This window comes from Herpailurus yagouaroundi, unplaced genomic scaffold (assembly GCF_014898765.1).
Source record: "Herpailurus yagouaroundi ecotype Mexico unplaced genomic scaffold, PumYag 100, whole genome shotgun sequence".
In the NCBI taxonomy this organism is placed as follows: Eukaryota; Metazoa; Chordata; class Mammalia; order Carnivora; family Felidae; genus Herpailurus; species Herpailurus yagouaroundi.
Genome location: NW_024412391.1, coordinates 49,884,938 through 49,908,742, shown reverse-complemented (window position 1 = coordinate 49,908,742; position 23,805 = coordinate 49,884,938). Strand labels below are relative to the sequence as shown.

At 36.6% G+C, this 23,805-nt stretch overlaps 1 protein-coding gene across 1 annotated transcript in view; it reads left to right on the top strand.

Moving 5' to 3' along the window:
- The window catches only part of ABCB5 (ATP binding cassette subfamily B member 5), a 142,719-nt gene that overhangs the window by 103,623 nt on the left and 15,291 nt on the right, over nt 1-23,805 (top strand). Inside the window, 4 exon segments of the mRNA XM_040472467.1 lie at nt 5,668-5,871; nt 8,789-8,889; nt 9,765-9,905; nt 21,831-21,987. Of these exon segments, the coding sequence (XP_040328401.1) occupies nt 5,668-5,871; nt 8,789-8,889; nt 9,765-9,905; nt 21,831-21,987 (603 nt within the window).

The following is a 23,805-nucleotide window of genomic DNA, read 5'->3' as shown; positions in this document are numbered from 1 at the left end:
AAGACAAGTCAAGATATTCATCTTCCATATTTCACAAAAATAGAAATAAAAAGTTAAATCTATAAGAGTAAATGAACTTCACCATTGATCATACTGGTCCAATAAAGTGTGATGTTATTTTCCACAAAATACCTGCTGATAAACAATACAGGAAATAAACTTGGGCTTTAAACATCTTACATTTTCACAGTTTGTAAATTTGTCCAACTAAGCTCTTTTTTCTACTCTATAAATCTTACCATCATCAGTTGTAATATATCTTAGTAGATTCCACTTCAGTTTATAATGACTTCATTTTTTCTTAACTTCTTTGAAAATATTATCACCTGTAGTTGCTCCACACAGACCATTCATAGTAACAAATTTTTTAGTCACTTCAAACTCAGCATTGGCTCCTGATTTACCAGTACCAGTACCAGTAACATATGTCAACTCATCAAGAGCTAGGGAAAACTATTCAAAAAAGCTACCTGGTTTTTTATTGCTGTTGGTGTTGCTGCAGTGTTGTCCACTTTTTGAGCAACTGTTCTTACCAAAAGGTTAATCATCATCTGATAATAGGTTTAAGCTCACTAAACACATTTCTTCCTCTGCTGCAGTTAAACATGATTTAATTAACTCATTATCCATAACTGATTTTCTTTGCTTAACTAATGAATGAGCCACTCAGAAACTTACTTTGGTGTCAGCTTCATTTTCACTTTTCAGTTTTATGAAGAAATTCTACTGAAATCAGATATTCCACTTAAAATTTTCCAAATTTTCTGAATGTTGGTTTCTTGTGAATTAAGAATATAATGATGAGTGCTTCATCTGAAAATGTTGACCTATTTTATATATTTTTAGTACTATGTAGTACTTTATAGCATAATAAAAACAACACTGTGATATCTGATCAGAAAAAGTAATCCACAGTCCATTATGCCTTAAAAGGACATTCAAAGTCTAGTCTTCTCTTCCTTTCTTATTTTTAGATGATGTACATACAATGGTAATTTTTAAAACTAAGATACAATGTCACAGTATAGCAATTCATGTGGCATTCAACATGCTGTCAAATTATAATTGCATCACAGATTTGTAGCACACTGAGCAACAGTACAAAGTGAGGAGAGTGGCACATATGGTTTCTCTAGCAACTACTCAATTCCATCATTATAATTCTAAGATAGCCACTGACAATAGGTAAAGAAAGACCATGACTGTGCTCCAATAAAACTTTATGGACTCTGGGGGCGCCTGGGTGGCGCAGTCGGTTAAGCGTCCGACTTCAGCCAGATCACCATCTCGCGGTCTGTGAGTTCGAGCCCCGCATCGGGCTCTGGGCTGATGGCTCAGAGCCTGGAGCCTGTTTCCGATTCTGTGTCTCCCTCTCTCTCTGCCCCTCCCCTGTTCATGTTCTGTCTCTCTCTGTCCCAAAAATAAATAAACGTTGAAAAAAAAAAAAAAACTTTATGGACTCTGAAATTTGCCTTTGTAAAATTTTGATGTGGATCTTTTTTGTATGTTCCTTATCTCTTAACTTCTTGAATATATGTTATACCATGATAACTTTTAATATCATTATCTACTAAGTCTAACATTTGTGTCAGTTGTGGGTTAGTTTAATTGATTGATTTTTATGCCATCATGGGTCCTATTTTGCTGTTTTGCATATCTGGTAATTTTTTACAAGATGGCACACATTGTAAATATAACATTTTGGGGTGCTGGATATTTTTATATTTCTAGAAATATTCTTTTTTTTTTCCTCTGGAATTCAGTTACCTGGAACAGTCTAATCCTTTTGGGTCTTATTTTAAGGTTTGTTAGGACAAGAGCCTACTGAGGTAAGACCTTTCTACATATGCTACCCAATGCCCTATGAGGATATGAGGTTTTCCAGTCTAACTGGTGTGACTGGAAACTATTCCCAGCCCTCACACATGCACTACTTAGCTGAATATTCAAGAAGGACCCTCTGCAGATACCCATATTTCTCTCTCTGTGTACCTCTCTCTTCTCTGGTGTTCTATACTGCAAACTCTAGCTTCCTTGAGATTCTCCATGCCCCAGATTCTCAGTTTTATCTACTTAACTTTGGGAGTCTGTTAGGCTCTGTCTTAGTTCACTTACCCTCCACTTTAGCCTGGAAGCTCTTTCAAGGGCCAAACTGGGGCAATCATAGGGTTCACCTTGTTTGTTTCCCATCTCTGCCTTTGTTTCAGATGGGAGGATAAATCTATTTCCTGTTACTCCATGTTAACCAGAAACAGAAATCCTATCATATGGAATTTTTTTTCTACAATTGCATACTGAGTTTTCTGTCATTTATTTTTTTATGCCAGCATCCCTCTTTGTACACTATCATTTTCTTACAAAAGTTGTATTTTCTAAATTTAGCAAAATTCCATAGATATAGTAATAATCCATAAATAATTCTTATCTCAAGAATTATTTAATCATGACTTCCTGTTTTTAATTTCCAAGAAAAATTTGTATATTCATGCATGTTGCTAAAGGATCTATGGAAGTTTAACTAAATTTCCTCTGATTCCAGTCCTAAATTCTTTTCAGAGTTACATTATCCTCTAGGTCTTTAAGACTCTGTTCTATTTTCCTTCAGTTCTTGTAATATTTTTCAAGGCCAAATGTCTGTTTTTTCTGTTAATTCTTCCTGGAACAGGAAAACTAAATTCAGATTCTTCTTATTCTACCACCATCCCTAAAAGGCAGCTAGGTGGGAGGAGAGGAACATGTTAAGTGTATTCATTTGCTAGGGCTGCCATAACAAAAGTTACCACAGACTGGGTGGCTTACACAACAGTAATTTATTTCCTCACAGTTCTGATTGGAAGTCCAAGATCAAGGTGTCAGCAGGATTGGTTTCATTTTGAATCCTTTGTGCTTGACTTGTAGATAGCTATCTTCTTACTGTGTCCTCCTATAGTCCTTCCCATATGTGAGTACCTATCTGCATTCAAATTTCCTTTTCTTTTTTTAAATTTTTTTTTAAAATTTTTATTTACTTTTGAGAGAAAGAGAGAGAGGGCGAGATAGAGTGTGAGCAGGAGAGAGGCAGAGAGAGAGGGAGACACAGAATCTGAAGCATATTCCAGGCTCTGATCTGTCAACACAGAGCCCAACATGAGGCTCGAACTCATGAACTGTGAGATCATGACCTGAGCTGAAGTTGGATACTTAACCAACTGCACTACCCAGGTGCCTCAAATTTCCTTTGTTTATAAGGACATCAGTCATACTGGAGTAGGGCTCACACTAGAGACTTTATTTGAACTTAACTTACTTTACCTCTTTAAAGACCTCATTTCCAGGGCACCTGGGTACCTCAGTCAGTTAAGCATCTGACTTCTGCTCAGGTCATGATCTCACAGTTTGTTTGATGCAGGGTTTGAGACTGCATTGGGCTCTGTGCTGATACCACAAAGCCTGAAGCCTGATTCACATTCTCGCATTCTCTCTCTCTCTCTCTCTTTCTCTCTCTCTGCATCTCCGCCTACTTGTGAGCGCTCTCTCTCTCTCTTTCTCTCTCAAAAATAAATAAATAAACGAAAAATAAAGATCTCAAATACAAATATAGCCACATTCTGAGAAACTTGGAGTCAGGACCTCAAAATGTAAATTTGGGATGGGGGGAAACACAATCCATCCCATAACATACATCTCAACATCTTTGATCTCCAGCATCATTCTTCAACTGTCAAGAGACAGAGTGTAAATCAGTATTAAGTAGCAAATGACATTCATATTTCAGCCTCATAGGTCTTAGAGTTAATGTATAACATGCTAAGACCCTTAAAATACTTTATGTGTTGTCTTAGTTTTCATTATTTAATGGTTTGTTTGATGTTTGCAGTTGTTACTTGTTTTTATATTTTTGGAGTTTTCTTTAATACTTTATCAAGAAAAGGGGAAATAGCAGATTACCAAATACAGTCTTGAAGCTGAAGCCAGAAAAAATTTATTTAGGAATAAGACAGAACCTTTAGGGAGGTAGGGCTTTTTATTGTTGTTATTTGTAATGATGATACTAATTTGGGGGTACTTTAGTAAAAACTGATATAATCTTCTAGAGAAGAAATTTGACAATATCAAGAATGTAAGAATGTATACCCTTTAACATATACCTCTAGTCTAGGTTTTCAACATTAGGAAATAAAAAATGAGCATAAAAATTATGCACAAAGGTGCTCATTACGTCTCTATTTTAGTAAAGTTGGAAGCAATCTAAATATTTTTTGAAGACTATTCAGTGACCCAGGAAAAAACTTACAGTATAATGTAAAGGGATAAAAGCAGGATACAAAGCTACATATACACAATAATCCAATCTGAATATGTTTGTGTATTTGTTTGAAAGGATGTAAATTTTAACATAATCCAAACCTTTTCCAATGGTCATATTTTCATGATCATAACAAATTAAATCTTTTAAAATATGAATTGATATCTCTGTTGATTATACCTGTTTTTCTAGGTAAATGGGGTTCTCATTTTTTCATCCTAGCACTAAAGGAATTTAACATTTCAGTTTATTACTTATCATGTGTCCCACTGAAAGTTGATTCATAAGACATTTAGTTCTTGTAAAATAGTTATAAAGATATTTCTACTTATTTTGAGATTTTCTTTTAGAATTTCTTTAAATTACCTTTTACCATGATGTTTCCAACTCCTTTTCTATCTTGATAATGCTGCTTTAGACTTTTTCTCATTGAAATCAAATTATAAAATGCTCAAAATGGAATACAAGATACAATATCCAAAGCATACCTCTTAATATATAGTATCAATCATTCAATTCAGCACTACTGTGGTATAGTGACCAAGAGTGCCAGCTCCTCCATCATTGTAGGAGAAAGGGGAATGTTGGCTTTTGGAGTCACATATGGTGAGTTACGCTTCCTTGTGTGGTGGCAGCCTGGTGTGGGAAAGCCACGCCAGACCAGAATGAGAAGGGTATCCCTACAGGAGATAAATAGGGGCCATGATGTCAGATTGGTTATCTACAGAGAGCTTGATCACATAAATCTATTAAAGATGGGAGCCAGGTTTATCACTGTTGCAGATGGGGGTAACAAATATAAGAAGGCACAAAACTGAAAATAACTCTGTGGTGTTGGATTGGTATTGGAGATATTGATGTGAATTCATGGACTTCAAGATACATAAACAGAAAAATACAGATTTCAGTTTGTGCATACATCTGTACACACACACATGCACACACACACACACACACACACACACACACATACACACCAGTTCTGTCCACTGATACTCCATTAATAATTAGCACAACTAACACCATATATTTACTTCTAAATAACTTTGTCCAAGAAACTAGGACATCTTGAAGAAATGTTAGATTCCAGGGATAGAGTCTGGAGAACCTTTTTGTGTCAGAAAGTAAGGACATATTCAGAGAATGACAGGGACATGTCAAAGGACAATGATATCCAACATAAAGTAAACAAAGCATAATCACTCCTTAGTAGAGGACAGTTTTTAAAGTATGGGTATTATTTAATCTCTAAATACAAGCTCAAAATAAAAATGTAAGTATAAATCCTAAAAAAGAAAGCCTGTCTTGTAAGAAACTATAACAGAAATTCTTGTAAATATAAAATTAATTGACTTTTTCCCCCCAAATCTGTCTGATTATAGGTAACAGGTTCAAGGATTGGTGTCTTAACACAAAATGCAACTAACATGGGACTGTCAGTTATCATTTCCTTCATATATGGATGGGAGATGACACTCTTGATTCTGAGTATTGCTCCAATACTTGCTCTGACAGGAATGATTGAAGCCACAGCTATGACTGGATTTGCCAATAAGGATAAGCGAGAATTTAAGCGTGCTGGGAAGGTAAAATAAAGACTTGTTACCATCATAACATTTTAAGAGGAAAACAATGAGAGTTCCCATTTTTACAGTATGTTAACTTTCTTTCTTAGGAATCTGTAAAGTACATTCACTGAAATGCATACAGACTAGTTTAGGATGGGGTGTAGACATGCTATAGTAGTAGGATTCATGATTTAGAACATAGTCCCTAGAGTCAAATTGGCTGAATTAGAATTCAGATTCTACCACTAACAAATGTATCATATGAGCAAGTTATGTCAACCTTTCTGAACTTCAATTTCTTTCTCTGTAAAGTGGTAATAATAATAATACCATTTTCAGATTTTTGTAACTAGTACATATAACATTTAGCATTATTCTATGTAAGACATTTTAGGATAGTGTCTGGAAGACAGTAAGCACTCAGTGGTGCCAGCCATATTACCATGGGGGAATTTGCTAACATCATGATTCCCCATTCTCTGATTGTTGGGTAATTAAATGTTCTTAAATGATTTTAGTTATTTTATTTTTCAAAATGAGGAGGAAATATAACAGTTACTGAAAATAAGGCAATTTGCTACTATTGATAGTGCCTAAAATAAGGCTTTAGAAACAAGGACCATCTTTATACCGATTAAAATGAACAATAATTTAAATACTGGGAAAATGCTTTGTCATATTTAAGCTTCTCAGGATCAATCATTATTTACAAAAATAAATCATTCTATTGGAGATTTAGGGAAACATTAGTATTATAATATCATAACATGTAAGAATTAAAAGAAATATCATTTAATCCAACCACTTACCTAAAGAAGGAATCCCTTGTCTGTCTTTTACCTGTCCTTTCCTTCCAGTGGTAGGCAGTGCATTACTTTCTCAAGCTGCCTACCTTTGAATAGCCTTTGGCTCGTAGGCAGTTTGGGGTTGTTTTGGGGGGTTTTTTGGAGGAGGTTGTTTGTTTACTTATTTGTTTTTGGTGGCCTTCTACATTGCTTGGCTTTCATCTCAGTAGAGGTCCAAAGCCTGTTTCTTGTGGCAGCTTTTAGGAAGCCACATCGTTAAATGCCAAGTCTCCTCTTAGTCACCCATCCCCAGGTCTTTAAGCTATTCCTCTCATGATATAGTTTCAAAGACCTTTATCACTTGGGTGAACATCCTCTGATTATAGAAATGATTTTAATACCAGTTATGGTCTATATCACAGTGACTATCACCATTGGCACAGTATAAATAGCATGAATATTCATGAATAGGGATGCCAAGCACATGACTCATCAAAATTCGGCTTGTGTGACCCTTGGACCTTTCTACCTTTCTTGACTTAGATGAGGACACTTGGAATCTCTGGGCAGTAGAGACTGAATTATTTAGCATACATTTGCCTCAGAGACAGTGAAAAGTTGTTTGGCCCTCCCTGTGGTGAAAATTATCACAAATTCCAAAATTAATGGGGCCCTAATTGATTGTATTTTACTCATCCTAATTTTTATGTCATGAGCTTTAACTGTATATGTATCCTTAATTTTTCCTTTTCATATTATTAAAATAACTTCAGACTATACAATCAGTAACTCTAATCAAACAAACAGTCTGTGTCTTCCTCAGTAGCTTTTAATCTATTTACCAAATACCAAATAAAGCACATTGGTCCTTCTTCAGTTGCATATGTAGATTTGGACAAATCATCAAATGTTTTACTTTTCAGACTTAAAGATTTTTTTGTTCATTTTTTTCCTCAAGGTTTTAGCACTTTCACCTATTTTTCTTGCATACTACATAGTATTTTACAAATGGAGGTTTCTTTGAGTTTACTTTGAAATTAATGAGAATTTAGAACAACTCAAAGTCAAAATTGAGAGCAGAATCTGGATGTCCTGCCCACCTCCAGAAATCTGATTCTCTCCTGTAACCCAAGCTATTCTTTAAATAATACTGGGCGTCCATCCAGGTCTTCCTCTGTCCCTCAATCCACTCTGCCATTCTAGAAACAATGTGAAAGCAGGAAGTTTCTCTTTCAAGTCAACGTGTGTTCTCATGTCCAACAAGCTATTCTAAGCCAAAAGTCTTTTCCATTTTGGATCCCATGTGATTAAAAGAAGGAATCTTCTTTTCAAAAATTATATAAATATGGAAAATCATTAATTATATATGAATTAAATATCTTTTAGGTTCACAAACATCAAAATGAGAAATGACTGTATCTTATGCAGCATTTAATAGTCATACCCATATTACTTTACTGCAGTGTTTCTGAGTTTTTTGGGGGGTTGCTATTCGCATTTCTGTGCTAGAGTCAGACAATTTCTCAAATAATTACAAGTAAGTAATTATTTGATTCTTTTTACTGTCTTCTTGAATTATCTCATAATTCCTTTGCACAATTGCAAATGACATAATGCTAATGTTTGATCTCTCTGACTATGGAACCAGTTTTAAAAAATTGTTTTTAACATTTATTATTTCTGAGAGAGAGACAGAGACACAGAGACAGAGTGTGAGCAGGGGAGGGGCAAAGAGAGAAGGAGACACAGGCTCCAGGTTCTGAGCTATCAGCACAGAGCTCGATGCATGGCCCAAACCCACGAACTGCGAGATCATGACCTGAGCCAAAGTCGGACGCTTAACCGACAAGGCCACACAGGCACCTCTGAAACCAGTTTAAATAGAAATTCAGTGAAGACCTGAAGGGGACTGAATTTAGATCAGCCGACTAAATCTTTTTAAAAATTGTCCTTGAGCCTATTATCCTAAAATGTTATTTTCCTGTATTGTTTTTGGGAAAGAAAAAAAGAAGCTAAGAAAACTTGTCAGGAAAACTTATTGACTTAATGCTTTATTTAATATGCCCCCAGTATAAGTGACTGGAATTCACAGACAGAGAAGTTAACCATTACTAATCTTATTTCTCTATCTTATTGTCCTATTTTATAAGGTAGCAACTGAAGCTGTGGGAAATATTCGGACTATAGTGTCATTAACAAGAGAAAAAGCCTTTGAGCGAACATACGAGGAGATGCTTCAGACACAGCACAGGTGATTGTAGATTCATACTGAGTCCATTCACTAACTATAGTTGTCCCTGTGAAGGCAGCCTTCCTGGATGACTGCAGTGGTTTACCTGCCAATTCATTTGCTCTGGAATCTTTCCTAATAATGGCATATCAGAATTTCTCATATGACTTCATCAAGAGGAGAACTGAGAACAAGCACAAGTAGAAAATTTTAGGTCCTCCCACATTGCTATGAACTATGCACATTTTTATTATTTTCCTGAAACAAAATTGAGGAAATAACATATTCAAGAAAGAAAATAAGATTGCTCAGCCCTTTATACTGAATCTCTAAAATAGTTCATATTTGAAAATGAATGTATACATAACAAATGTGATCACTCCTTTTAATTTTAAACTAGTCCTCCTTATCACATTTACTTAATGATACTATTTGTATTACTTTATCAGAGAGATAGCTTTGTACTATTTTATTTTACACTCATGCTTGTGTTTGATACCACCTTTTAATTTCCACTATTTTTTGTGCTAGTGAAAGATTACAATAGAAAATATTTCTAAATGCTTCAAAACCAAATCTCTCCAAGTCTCATTAGCTGTTCATTCACAGACTTGTCCTCTCATTTGAAAGTATACAGAGGCAACTGTTACAATGAGCTATAGAGTGTATAGCTATAGAGAGAATCATTATGTTTTCTGTTTTCTCTATAATAATTATTATTTTAAAAAACTCACTTTCTCTCTCATTCTTAGAAAAATGTATAACATGGCTTAATGATATATAACATGGCCTTAAATGATAATATGGCTAATCTTCTGTATTCATTACTCTACATTTATTTAAATTACCTTGCTATACCTCATGTCCCATTATTTAGTAAATTTTATGCTTTTCAGAAATACTTTGAAGAAAGCACAGATCATTGGAAGCTGTTATGCATTCAGCCATGCTTTTGTATATTTTGCCTATGCAGTGGGGTTTCAATTTGGAGTCTATTTAATTCAAGCTGGACGAATGACCCCAGAGGGCATGTTCATGTAAGTTGTGCAAATATTTAAACCCTGTAAATGGGTTATGTACTTAAATTAGCCAGAAAGATGCCTAGTTTATAGTACATTCTCATCTAAATCACATGGTGGGAAAGACATGCTGGGAAAATTTTTAAATGTTTTTTGTTACTTAATATCTCTAAGTGCAGTCTACCTGGTAAAATACTGATACTGATATAGTACAGGCAGTCTAAGTTAAACACCCAAATAAATTTCTCCCTACTTCAGTTTACTGAATGTGGGAATGTAGGGGTAAAATATGCCTTCTTGTCATCCATTCCTTTGAGAATTTGTAAGCCTTCATGGAACTCCCAGGATGGAGATGGCATTATCAAATATGATGTAAAGGTTGAGTTCTTTGCTAAGCAAATTACTCCAGAAGAAATACACATAAATATTTCCCTTTAGAAAAATCACATTTGGAATTAATCATGGCATCCCATTGAGGCTGCCTCTTCCCAAAGCACTTGTTGGAGCTTCCATTTTGGAATTCTGTTCACACAGTTATGAGTTGCTTTACTTTCTAGGAACACCTAACTTCAACCTCTGAAATCAGAAAAATTAATTTTGAATGTTAATTCTGAACTTCTTAAGACTCTGTAAAATAACAGAACATTGCTAAGCTGTATCATAAATGCCACTGCTAGGGGCACCTGGGTGCCTCAGTCAGTTGAGTGTCAACTCTGATTTCGGCGCAGGTCATGATCCCAAGGTCATGGGATCAAGTCCTGCATCGGGCTCCATGCTGAGCAGGGGGCCTGCTGAAGATTCTCTCTCTCTCTCTCTCTCTCTATCTCTCTCTCTCTCTCTCTTTCTCTCTCTCTCTTCCTCTGCCCCTCTCCCCTGCTTCCATACTCTCTCTCTCTCTCTGTCTCTCTAAAAAGAAAAAATAAAATAAAATTTTAAAAAGCAGCCAGAGTGAAAAAGTTTCCCTGAATACAGACTATTCAGTAGTGATCCAGGAAGGATAAAACCTCAGAAGAGAGCTAAAATATAGCTGTAGTAATAACTACTCTAGATCGACCTTAGCAAAGCTTAAAAACCTACAACTGATAAAGCTGCTCCACAATAAACCTAATGGCTGCCAAAACAAATTCAGTGTTCTTTAAAGAGGGACAGCAGTATGCAGACACTTACCAATATAATATTTATAACATCCACTATGCAACACAAATTACTATAGACATTCACAGCAAAGGGAAAATGTGATCCATAAATAGAAAAAAAAAAAACAGTTATAAAAATAGATCTATTAATGACAGAGATGATGAAATTAGGGGGCAAGCACATTAAATAAGTTACTATAAAAATGTTCAAAGATATAAAGGAAAACATAAATATAGTAAGAAAAAAATGGAGAAAAAAAGAAACTACAAAGAAAGGAAAAATAAATGTCACTGCTAAATATTTAGAACTAGAGAAATCTATACAATATTTGACTCCAAATGTAATGTTATGTTTTTTTACAAGCCTCCCAAAATATACACATCAAAGCAAGGATCAGCCTCTTCAGAACACTGACTTGGGAGATGACACCTGTACAAAACATGCTGCCATTTGGCAAAATATGTTGGGAACTCCTCTTTGGGGTTCACCTCCCAAGACTCAGGCACATTCTTTTGAATTCCTCAGTGATGGCACATATTTGTATTTTGAGAATATATATTCAATATGAGGAGATGACAAAAAATCATTTGAAGCCAAATAATTTCAGAATAAGTTGCAATATTTGGTTTCCATTCATATGATTATGTATGTATTTATCAAATATTAACTGAGTTCCCAGGAAGCTTTTTTGCTTGGCACTCAGAAGAAAATAGTCCACAATTCATCAACCCAGTATTCCTGAAACTTACCTGACTATAAGTCCACTTAGCAGTTTCCTGGAAGCATATCTCCTGGTAAAATGGAATATCTGTATTTAAAATTTCAATAGAAAGTGTATGCTCCTTGTTCTGTGTTTTCCTACACTTTAAAACAGTGTACAGTATTGCCTGTATAAACATATCAACCACAGTATAACATTTAGTATTGGGCTTCATTCTGATTACACAGACTAATTTACTTAGATTAACAAGAAACTAAATGTAGAATCACTTACAGTAATTTATTCAGCTTGCCAGCCTGTTAAATTAGCATTTTTCCCTTGGTTCTAATGTGATACAAGCAATCACAAGCTTAAAAGTTGGTTGTATTCCAGAAGTTTGTTTGCAAGCCAAGTGTTTGAACATATTTTCTTCGTTTTGCTCTGAACTTTCTGCAGCCATCTTTAAATTCACAGGGTCTCATTTCTTCAGGGTTACTGGTCCTTAGTATTAGTAGAGACAAGCCAGTTAAGTATATCCATACTAATGTAGAATGTCTGATGGTTTTACCAATTCTCACAGAAGAAATTTAATATTTGAAAAACATTGTAACCCTAATTAATTTCCAGTGGGTTTACCTGAAGGTAGTATAACAAAGCAGTCAAGGGAGAACTACCTCATCTTTCCATCACCAAACTCACCACTACCATGTGGTCCACCATGCCAGCCATCTCCATGGAAAAAATAACTGTCCCTGCTTATGATGAGTTTCTGCAATCATCTTTTCACACTAGTTTTTCTGTCACTACTATTTTTTGTTTTTGCTTTATAATCATCTGTCTTGAGAAAAAGAAATCTCTCTCATGACCCTAAGTTCCCTTCTACCTACTTCTAGTGACTCTCTGGTCTCCTTTGCAGCAAAACAAATTCCAAAGAGTTGCCTATTTTTGTTCTCTACACCTTCTCATCTCCAATATCTTTTAAATTCATTCCAGTCAAGCCTTGGTTCCCACCATGCCACTAGAAAGATTTATCAAAGTTACCACTGACCCCCATCTCACCCACCCAGACAGTCATCCAGTGGTCATTCTCCCATCTACCTAATTTGACCCCCTCAGCAGCATTTGACACTCTCCTTCCTGAAACATTTTCTTCTCTAGGCTTTTCTCCTTTTTCACTGACCCTTTCTCCTCTGCTCCTTGATTGGCTCCTATTTTTCTGCCAGGCCTCCACATGTTGGCGGGCTTTAGAGCTCTCAGCATTCTTCATCTACACACTCTCATTACTGATTTCATCCAGTCTGGTAGTATCACTTGTATCCTGAGGACTCCCTTCTGTTCATTTCCAGCTCCCTGAACACCACATGCTTATCGAGCTATCTGTTGGACATCCCACTTAGATGTCTAATAATATCTTATTATGTCTAAAACAGAACTCTAGGTTTTTTCTTCTCAAGGGTTCTCTTCCCCAAGATTTCCCTATGTTAAGTAAATAGCACCACCATTGCATTTGCTCAGCCCAAATATTGGGGTCATACTTGTTGCTTCTCTCGCTTTTACTTACCACATATGGCAGCAAGTCCTGAGAGCTCTAACTCCAAAATACTCCTCACCATCTCTGCCCATGTCACCCTCATCCTTACCTCCTAACCTTGTGACTGGCTCACTCCAACAACCTGCTCACTAATGTCCCTGTGTTTATTCTTGCTTCCCTGTAATCCATTATTGGCACAGTAGCTAGGCTTATCTTTTAAAACACAAATCTAATTCCATCAATTTATTGAAATATTGTAATGACTTCCCATTGAAATTTAAATAAGGCCAAATTCCTTACTTTAACCTGAAAGCCCTACAGATCAGGCCTCTGCCTTCTTGTCTAACCTCAATCACCATTCTTTTTTGTGAACTGTCAGCCCCATACTTGCCTTTTTTTTTTTTCATGAAAATTCAAAAGTATTCTGGTTTAATTTTAAATTCAAATAACTGAACACTAACTATATCACACATCCACAACCATAAATACAGTTAGAAGATGTCCCTGCATTAATTTGCCAAAGTTTTTTTTTTTTAATGTCTTTTTCTCTTTTCAAATTTTTATTTAAATTCTAATTAGTTAACATACAGTGCAATATTGGCTTCAGGAGTAGAATTCAGTGATTCATCACTTACATACAACACCCAGCCTTATCATAACAAGTGCCCTCCTTTGGGGCACCTGGGTAGCTCAGTCGGTTAAGCGTCCGACTTCAGCTCAGGTCATGATCTCGCAGTCCGTGAGTTCGAGCCACACATTGGGATCTGTGCTGATGGCTCGGAGTCTGGAGCCTATTTCAGATTCTGTGTCTCCCTTTCTCTGTGACCCTCCCCCATTCATGCTCTGTCTCTGTCTCAAAAATAAATAAACATTAAAAAAAAAAAACACAAGTGCCCTCCATCCATCTAGCCCATTATCCATCTAGCCCATCCCCCACCTCCCTACTGCGATCAACCCTCAGTTTGTTGTTTAAGAATTCTTAAGAATCTTTAAGATTCTCTTGTGGTTTCTTTCCCTCTCTCTTTTTTCTTTTTTCTCCCACCCCACCCATATGTTCATCTGTTTTGTTTCTCAAATTCCACATATGAATGAAATCATATGGTATTTGTCTTTCTCTGATTGACTTATTTTGCTCAGCATAATATACTCCAGCTCCATCCACATCGTTGCAAATGGCACACACTTGCCATTTCTGCCCCTAGAACTCCCATCTCAGTGTCTGTACTTGGTTTTCCCTCTTCCTGCAATGTTCATTCCCCAGGTCTTTGCCAGCCTGCCTCTTTGTCACCACCCTGCCCTCTGCTGGTAAGTCCACTCCCTGGAGAGACTTTTGTTAAGTAGTCTCTTTACCCATCCGCCTTATCACTCTATATCCCATTACCATGTTTTATTTAGTGATAGCACTTATCACTACATGAATTGATCTTTTCTGTTGCTGTATTGAGTGCACAGACTGTAAGCTCTGTGGGGGCAGGGCTTAGCCTGTTTTGGTCATTAATATTTCCCTAGAGCCAAAAACAAGAGCTTGGCATGTCGTAGGCATGCAGTAAATATTTATTGAATAAATAAATGAATCAAAAATAAAGAGGGGGTGCCTGGGTGGCTCAGTCAGTTAAAGGTCCAACTTCAGCTCAGGTCATGATCTCGTGGTTCATGGGTTCGAGCCCTGCGTTGGGCTCCGTGCTGACAGCTCAGAGCCTGGAGCCTGCTTCAGATTCTGTGTCTCCTTTATGCTCTGCCCCTCCCCCACTCATGCTCTGTCTCTCCCTCTCTCAAAAATAAATAAACATTAAAAAAAATAAAAATTAAAAAATAAAGAGGAAAATTTGGATTGGTGCATAATTAGGCAGTCCAGGTTTTCCTGGAAATGTGCTTCCAGAGTCAATACATTACTCCTGTTTTTCACGGATTTTTCTATTTTTCTTCCCTTCTACATTGATATATCTGATACCAGCTGCTTTGGCAGAAGGACTGGGTCTAAGTCAAGGACAACCATTTATATAAAAATAGGATGGTTGTAATTGGGAGTCCACTTCTTTACTGAGATTTGTTTAGGTTAAAAATAAGCAAAGAATTTTCTTAGCTGAAGAATGATGCAGCCTCAAATATAGTCATGCCTGCAATTGACATCATTCCGTTTCATACAATCATCACTATAACAGCAAATCTTGACTGAGTCCTTACTCAATATTAGTGATTTGTCATATATTAACTGCTTAATCCTCTCAACTACTATGTGCAGTATGATTCCCAGTTTACAGATGGGGAACATTAAGCCTCAAGACAACAGTTAGCTAACATGCCCAAAATCACAATTCAAGATGCCACAGGCTTTACTTAGCAGACATTTTTTATTGTTATTGTCATTATGATCATTATTATTACTAATTCTGTAGGAAAAGTTCATAGAATCTCCTATAAACTTTTCTTTTTATTCTTTTTTTAGTTTTCCAACATGTGAATACCCAGAGCTGGGCTGTTTCTTAACGTAAATGGAACAAGTAACTTGCTTAATGTTATTTTATGACTCTGAAATAGAGGGGAATCAAAAGGCTCCAATACAAAAACTCCTCCTACTACTAACCTATCACACTTCCTGAATCTCTTTTCATTAAATTCATTAAAAACGGTCATTTCTGGAACCATGGAGACATTTTTAGCTGTCAGAACTTACGTTGGACTATTAAATAAGGGCAGTGGTTAATGAACAGTATCACATTGGTATTCCTCTCTTCCTGAGGAAAGGAAGAAATAGGGAGCTATCTGAGCTAGGGTCACTGGTATCATTTTTCATTTCAGTTTCATTCAACCAGACTACAGGCAAAGTAGGGATACCCATACTTTTATAGTATGGACAAAGGAGAGTATCTGGGAAATATGGATACCGGTCTATGCAAAATGTGAATAGATGAGACTTGCCATCAACACCAAAGTCTCCAGCCTTCTTAAAGACCCATTGTGGCCCCCAACTACCATGAATATGTTACAAGTGTCCTTTAGACACACTGAATTATACCTGGCCTAGTAGACTCTATGCCTTTCAGAATCTAGGGTGACAGACAGCTTTCTATCTAATCAACTAACTGAATGGAAGAAGTTTACAAAGAAAACTTCCTCCTCCTAGAACCTCCTTAAGTGAAAAGAACTTTGTGTGTTCTGTAATCAGTGGTTTCCTAGCTCACCAGTCAAGAAGCTGGTTAAAAATGCAGATACCTGCATCTCCCCTCACAAACTTAACCCAGAGATTTGTAGATTTGATATAGGGCCAGGAAACTACATTTTAGGAAACATCCCAGATTATTCTGAGGCACAGAATTTGAGGACCACACTTGAAGAAATACGAGCATAGGGACTAAATCCCAGGCTGCTCTCCTTACCTGCTTAAAACCATGGGGTTTTCTATTGGCCACTACCAGAAACTTTTCTAGAATTGTATAAAAATTAGTGAAGTCATATTTTAGTTTATTGTTTAAAAAATAAAGATATGTTATTCAGCCAATAAATGTGAATGTATCTTCATGATTTATAGCTACAGGAATGGGTGAGCTCTCTCTGTCAGAAATGACAGTGTGCCCTTTAAAGGAAAATGCATAATTGTTAACAGCAAAATCCTTTTGATGTGCTCATAATATTCGTTTATCAGCAAGGCTACTATAAGCATTAGCTTTTCCTCTTAAAAGAAGGCAACATACAATTCTTATGGTAGAAGCTGTCTTCCTCCATCTCGGTTACTGTAAACGTTTCTCTGAGATAAGCATTTTAAAAAGGTGAGAGCATTTTCATTCTGCTGCCTTGTAGCACTGTGTAGGCATTTGGAAAATCTCTTGTTTAGGTTTTCACACACATATGTGTAGTAAAATTCTCCCCTTCTGCCTGTTAACCATGGCAACACTTTCAATTTACTTCACTATAAATGTGCACATTTTGAGAAATACAAAATAAGTTTATTTTCTCCTGTCTGACTTTCCATTAGCACCTTTAGGTTTGTTTCTAGCTGACTTGCCCTTTGCAATATAGCTCAGAAACTTTTAGTGTCCAGCAGAGGGTTTCTGTAACTTTCCATACCTCCACTTCAGAACTTCCCTCTATCTCTGTTTCCTCCTTCTTTGCTCTACATATTAGCAGGAAGCAGATGGGCATGGTAACTTTAAGTACAGTGATAATAAAAACCACAGCTTTGAAAACTTGCTGAGAAGGAGAGCCAGGTATTTTTTGTGTTGTGGCCTAATCCTCCAAAAGTCCAAATAAAGTTTTTGACAAGTAATCCTTTGAACTTTGAATATTAAATGTGACTATTGGCCAAAAGAGCAACATAGATGGGTTTTCAATGAATATTAGTAGTTAGTTGATATCTTGAAATACTAAGGGATAGAAGGAAGCAAACCAGGCCTCCACCACCATCTTTACTCAGGTAGACCAAGCAGCCATGGAAGAACTGTGTGTGTCATCATAATTGTGTAGGAGAGCAGCCTTAATTAGCCAAAACAAGGAAAACAGGAAAGTCTTCTCTCAGTGTTATTGCCGTGGCAGCCACCCAACTTGTACCAGGCTCCTCCCCAGGGATTATCCAGAAGAGAAGAAGACAAGATAAGGAGAGTAGATAGAGGGATCAACCACTGAAGGTATCTAAAGGAGACAAATCAAGGCAGGTTTGATATCTAGGACCCTCTGAAGATTCTGAAATGGGATACAAGTGGTAACGAGCCCCAATATGCAGGGAGAGACAGTTCGGGCCAGCTTTCCACTGGAACGAACACCAGGTAAGGGAAAGTACAGTGAATAAGGAGGTTCCAGTCCCAGCCCTACAGTTTTATAACTAAGTGATCCTGGACAAATTGTTTAATTTCTCTGAGCAAGAGTCTCCTCATTTGTTAAGAAGTGATAAGAGTCCCTGCCCTATTTATCTCCTAGGTGATGAAGTGGTAACAAGTATATGAAAACATTTTCTAAAACCCAGAGTGCCAAATGAATATAAGTTGTGTATTTTTCTGTCTCCCATGTGTTGAAGAAGGGATTTAGGGTCAGAAGAAAAGGATCTTTGGAGTGTTATATGGATGTTAGGGGAAAAGAGTTATGAGTATGAGTATAATGATAATGGCCACATCTGTGAGGAAAAATACTCTGCTTTCCAGTAAAAAAGAAGAAACTTACTGAGCGAGGACTTTAGAAGTTGTGCTGGTGTGCTAATGTATCTCTATAGAAGTGTGAGAGCTGATTTTCAACAGAAAGTGTCCCACTAACTTTCAATTCTATGAGAGGAATAATAATAATTTAAACATTTGTTGAGCACTTCACTAAGCATCTTATATTATTAATGTATTTAATTCTCACAACAATGCTGTAAGATGTAGCTAGCCCTATTATCTCCTGTTTGCCAATAAGGAAACAGAAGCACAGAGAACATGCCCAAGGTCACAGCTAATAAATAAACACTAGAGTTTGGATGCAGTCCTGCTGGTCTGACTTCAGAGCCCAGGCTCTGAACCTCCTAGTATGCTTCCTATTAGAGTAAGTCACCAAAGGTATACAAACTGGGTATGGAAGCAAGATTAAGGGGAAACAGATTAGAGCTAGTAACTATGCAGGGTATTCCTATTTGGATCAGTTGTGTTAAAATTAGGATTAATCATTTCTATACTTTTTTGTGTTATTCCTAGACAAAGGATCTTTGTAAAATTCCAATTTGATTTCAGCAGCCATGATGGGCAAGGGGATTTCCCCATTGTTTGGACATGCTTAAAAGAATCATTATAGTGAGGCTATAGTGTCAATGGCCCCATGAACCCAGGAGAACCCATAAAACTAAGGAAGCAGAAGCCCAGCCCCTGAAAATCCTTCCCAGACCTCTTCCTGCTCAATATTCTTCTCACTCAACCCTAGCCAACCCAGAGAGTTGCAATAAATTGTGCAAAAAGTTGTGCAATAAATACATTTTGAGTAGAGATGAACTGCAGGTTAGTTCATTCTAGCTAATTGGGCCATAGTCAGCTAAGGCATGTTCTGTGGCAGACCAGCATTGGCCTATCTTTATACAGAACCCACCTGGGGAAAAAATATATGAGATGAATGTCCCTGACTCACCCTGATTGATGGTAAGAGTTCCATCACCACAAAATTAGGTTCCTCAGTATAATCCTGATCAACATCAACCCCTATCTGGAGTTATCCTCCCCTCAACACATACACAATTAAGAAAGACAGCATCATCCCCATCTCAGTAAACTTCCATTTTAAGAGGGATGTAACAAAGACAATGCCCTGTTTATATTTATCCCTAATGCTTAAACTGACTTTTTTTGGTGGAAATTTTAGGACAGGTAGATATTTTGCCATGTCTGAAATATTTTCTGTATTGTTCTGAGAAGCCTGTATCTCTTTGGGACTAGAATCCAGGTCTCCTGACTCAATCCAATGATCTTTCCATCTCACCTGCTGACTCTTGCATCAGATTAAGACTTAAGTCTGACTCAGTCAGATTTTTCCTTGCATTAAAAAAACAAAAACAAGGTGCAGCTCTCCCTTGAGCCATCCCACTCTCACAGAGCGTATTTTCACTTTAATAAATTTTCCTGCTTCTACCACGCATCCACTGTGTCTGGTCCGACCTTGAATTCTTTCTTGCACTGAGACCCAGAGCTGCCAGGAACATCCTTGGAACAGGCTGGGTGGAGGCCTCAGGGCCCAGGTCTCCCCACTCCACCCTGTAACACCTTTTTGGTGAGCCAGCCAGGAGGAGGTCAGGGCATGTTGAGCAACCCTCTTCATTGGAGTCAACTCTCTCCCTGAAGACAATGGAAAATTTCACCTCATCCCCAAAGACACCCCTCAGGGATGTATTTTGAGGCAGTGGGATCAGCTCCCATTAGAAAGTCTAAATGTGGGGGAGGGGACACCTGGGTGGTTGAGTTAGTTAAATGTCAGATTCTTGTTGATTTCAGATCATGTCGCGATTTCACAGTTCATAGGAATGGCCTCTGAGTCGGGCTCCACGCTGATGGTGCAGAGCCTGCTTAGGATTCTCTCTCTCCCTATTGCTCTCTGCCCCTCCCCCCTCCCCACACACAGGCATTTTCTCTCTCTCTCTCTCTCAAAATTAAAAAAACAAAAAACAAAAACAAAAACTCTGATGGGTTACCTAAACTCAGTAATCACTTCTGATATTTAGTGAGTATTTTGAATGGCATTTTGAGCTTTAAACAATTTCTGTAAACATTAGTACTAAAAATGCCTTGACATCACAGAACAATAAGCATCCAAGTAAACTGGTTGTTTTTATATTTTATACTGTGCTTGACCTTTCAAAGGCAACAAGATTCAGGATCTGAGGTCTAGGTCACTGAAGAAAGTTCATCAACATCCACCAGAGAAATTCACAAGGAGATCAGAACATGTTTACCTTGCTATGATCCAGCATAGCAAATAAGCAACTGGGTTCCGTGATGTCCTTTTACTTACCAGTGAAGGGAGAGAGGTAGGGGGATGGGCAAAAGAAGTGGAAGGTGATTATGAGCTACACCCTTCTAGTTATAATATAAATGAGTCACAGAGATGTAAAGTACAGCATAAGGAATAAAGTCAATAACATAATAACTTTATATGGTGACAGATAACATACGATCATTTTATAATGTATATAAATGTTGAATCACTATGCTGTACACCTAACTAATGTAACATATAATAATATGTTAACTACCCTTCAATAATAAATAAATAAATAAATAAATAAATAAATAAATAAAGCAAGCAAGCCACTAGAACTTGTCCAGTCTTAGCTGAATTATACCTTTAGTTCTGCTATGGAGATACGTTATTTTTTATTCTAGTAAAATGTTTTCATGGCTAAAATGAACATAGAAAAATATTTAACCATGGCCACATGATATGCCACATATCTGTGAATATTCTGTATGCTTCCAGACATCATTTTCATACTTGCTATTTTTATAATTAAAACAGATCATAATCTGTATAGCATACCTAAAAGATCAAAGCTCTTCATCCAGGTTTGCTAAGGTATATTTTAGTCCCATTTTGTTTTGAGGACCTTAAAAAGTGCAGTCTCCATTCTTTGCTCTCTTTAAACCATGTAGTACTTCAGGCAGATAACCAATCATCTGACATCAATTATCTGTTCTAACTACATTATATGCAAAAAAAGAAAAAAAAAGGGAAAAAAACATTCATATCTACTGTGTAAATTCAGATCTCATTACTGCAGACTCATTCTTCCCATTGTCAGTTGAATTCTCTGTCAGATCTCCAAGCAAGTAAGCCTTGTATCAAAGTGGCAAGAAAGTTTTATATTTACTTGTTAGGGCCTTTGATCTTGGTCTCTAATAGGAAGAGAAATTTTTAAGATTACCTGAGCTCCAAAGGTTATTTTGATGTACAACGCTACAGATGATCACTGTCTGGTAGAAAATTATAAAAGACATATCATGGTTAGGGCTCTAGCATTAGTGGTATTGTCTGGACCAAAAGGTTATATTCCTGTGCCTGAGTTTTCCTTTATTTTTTAGAGTCCTATTGTTTGAAAATGGACCTAAGATTCAAATGTTTTATCTTTTGACAGAGTTTTTACTGCAATTGCATATGGAGCTATGGCCATTGGAGAAACACTTGTTTTGGTACCTGAGTATTCAAGAGCCAAATCTGGGGCTGCACATCTGTTTGCTTTGTTGGAAAAGAAACCAACTATAGACAGCTATAGTCAAGAAGGAAAAACACCAGTAAGCACAACTATGATTTTAAATGTCTACATTATTAATTATCTGTATGCATGATCTCTAGAGACTTAAATGAAGGCATTATGTGATAACTTTTCAAAAGATAGTGCTATAAAGAATTAAAAACTTGTATAAAGTAATTGTTATAGCTACAAAGGGAAAAAGGGGGTTTTGTCTTAAGCAAATTTTTACCTCTGCTACTGAAACCTCTACATATTTTATATTGAAAAATACATACTTCTAGTTTATTTGCTTGATGCCTTGAGAATGTTCTTGAACAAAGAATTAACATATATTTAATTTTATTTAGACAACAGAAGCTTTAGTCTTGGATGAAGATTTGCAGTAGAGTTAATTCGTTTTTTTCTCTGATAATATATACAAAGTGAACAATGCCTCCTGGTTCAGACCCCATATTTTATAGTTTACATATGCAAACAGAAGAGGGAAATAAAGGAAGTATATTTATTAAATTCATATATACACAGACACACATATTTAGCCACAAACTTTAAAAGACCATGAATATTAAAAGAGAAATAATAGTGAGATTATATAATTTCAAAACAAGCCTCTTAATAGTATCTTATATATTAAATATATATCATATATTTATATAATTCAACTTTAAGATTTTTCTAGACATTTTAATTTTTTTTAACATTTATTTTTGAGAGAGAGAGGGAGCGAGCACGAGTAGGGGAGGGGCAGAGAGAGAGGGGGACACAGAATCTGAAGCAGGCTCCAGGCTTTGAGCTGTCAGCACTGAGTCCGACGCGGGGCTCAAACCCACAGTGAGATCCTGACCTGAGCTGAAGTTGGACGCTTAGCTGACTGAGCCACCCACACACCCCCTGGACATTTTAAATTTAAAAGTAAGAATAGCCATTAGGTATATACTTAAAAGAAATTTTTCATTTAAAAATATTTCCCACTCGAATTTTAACAGTCGATTTTACATATGATAGCTTAAAATAGTACATTACTACTAAAGCTACATAATTATTAAAAGGGATGCCAATGCCAGTCATTAGTTAAAGGAATAAAAAGATCTTGAAATTCTCAAAATAGAATGCTCAACGATGCATCACAGTCAAAATAAGATTTCATACTTATCTTTTGGAAAGTAAAGGTTGTAGAAAACTTCTTTTTAATTTTAGGATTTAGATGGATAATAACATTGTTACTCATTTCTTTCAGAACCTTACAGTAGAGGGGCACCTGGGTGGCGCAGTGGGTTAAGCGTCCGACTTCAGCCAGGTCACGATCTCGCGGTCCGGGAGTTCGAGCCCCGCGTCAGGCTCTGGGCTGATGGCTCAGAGCCTGGAGCCTGTTTCCGATTCTGTGTCTCCCTCTCTCTCTGCCCCTCCCCCATTCATGCTCTGTCTCTCTCTGTCCCAAAAATAAATAAACGTTGAAAAAAAAAAAAAAAAGAACCTTACAGTAGAGGATTTGAGTGTCTCACTGATAAATGTCTTCCTAGAACTACATTACATGGCATGGAATATGGAAACGTTTCTAATAAAGACTGTAAAATTAATTTACTTAATCTTCATTTTATTTAATATACAGATACTTCTAAATTTCACTCACTGTGCTTTTAAAAATTAAAGCCTACTAAAACAAAACTGGCAAATGTCAGGAATTATTGAAGCTGGGAGACAGTTCATTACATTATTCTCTCTACTTTTTCAGTTGTTTGAAATTTTCCATAATAAAGTGTTTAAAATAGTAAGAATAAATTTTAAAATGTATTAAAGTCTAGAAGTGTAGAATATCTCTATGCCTTTCCCAAAGGCACAGAACATACACAAAATAATA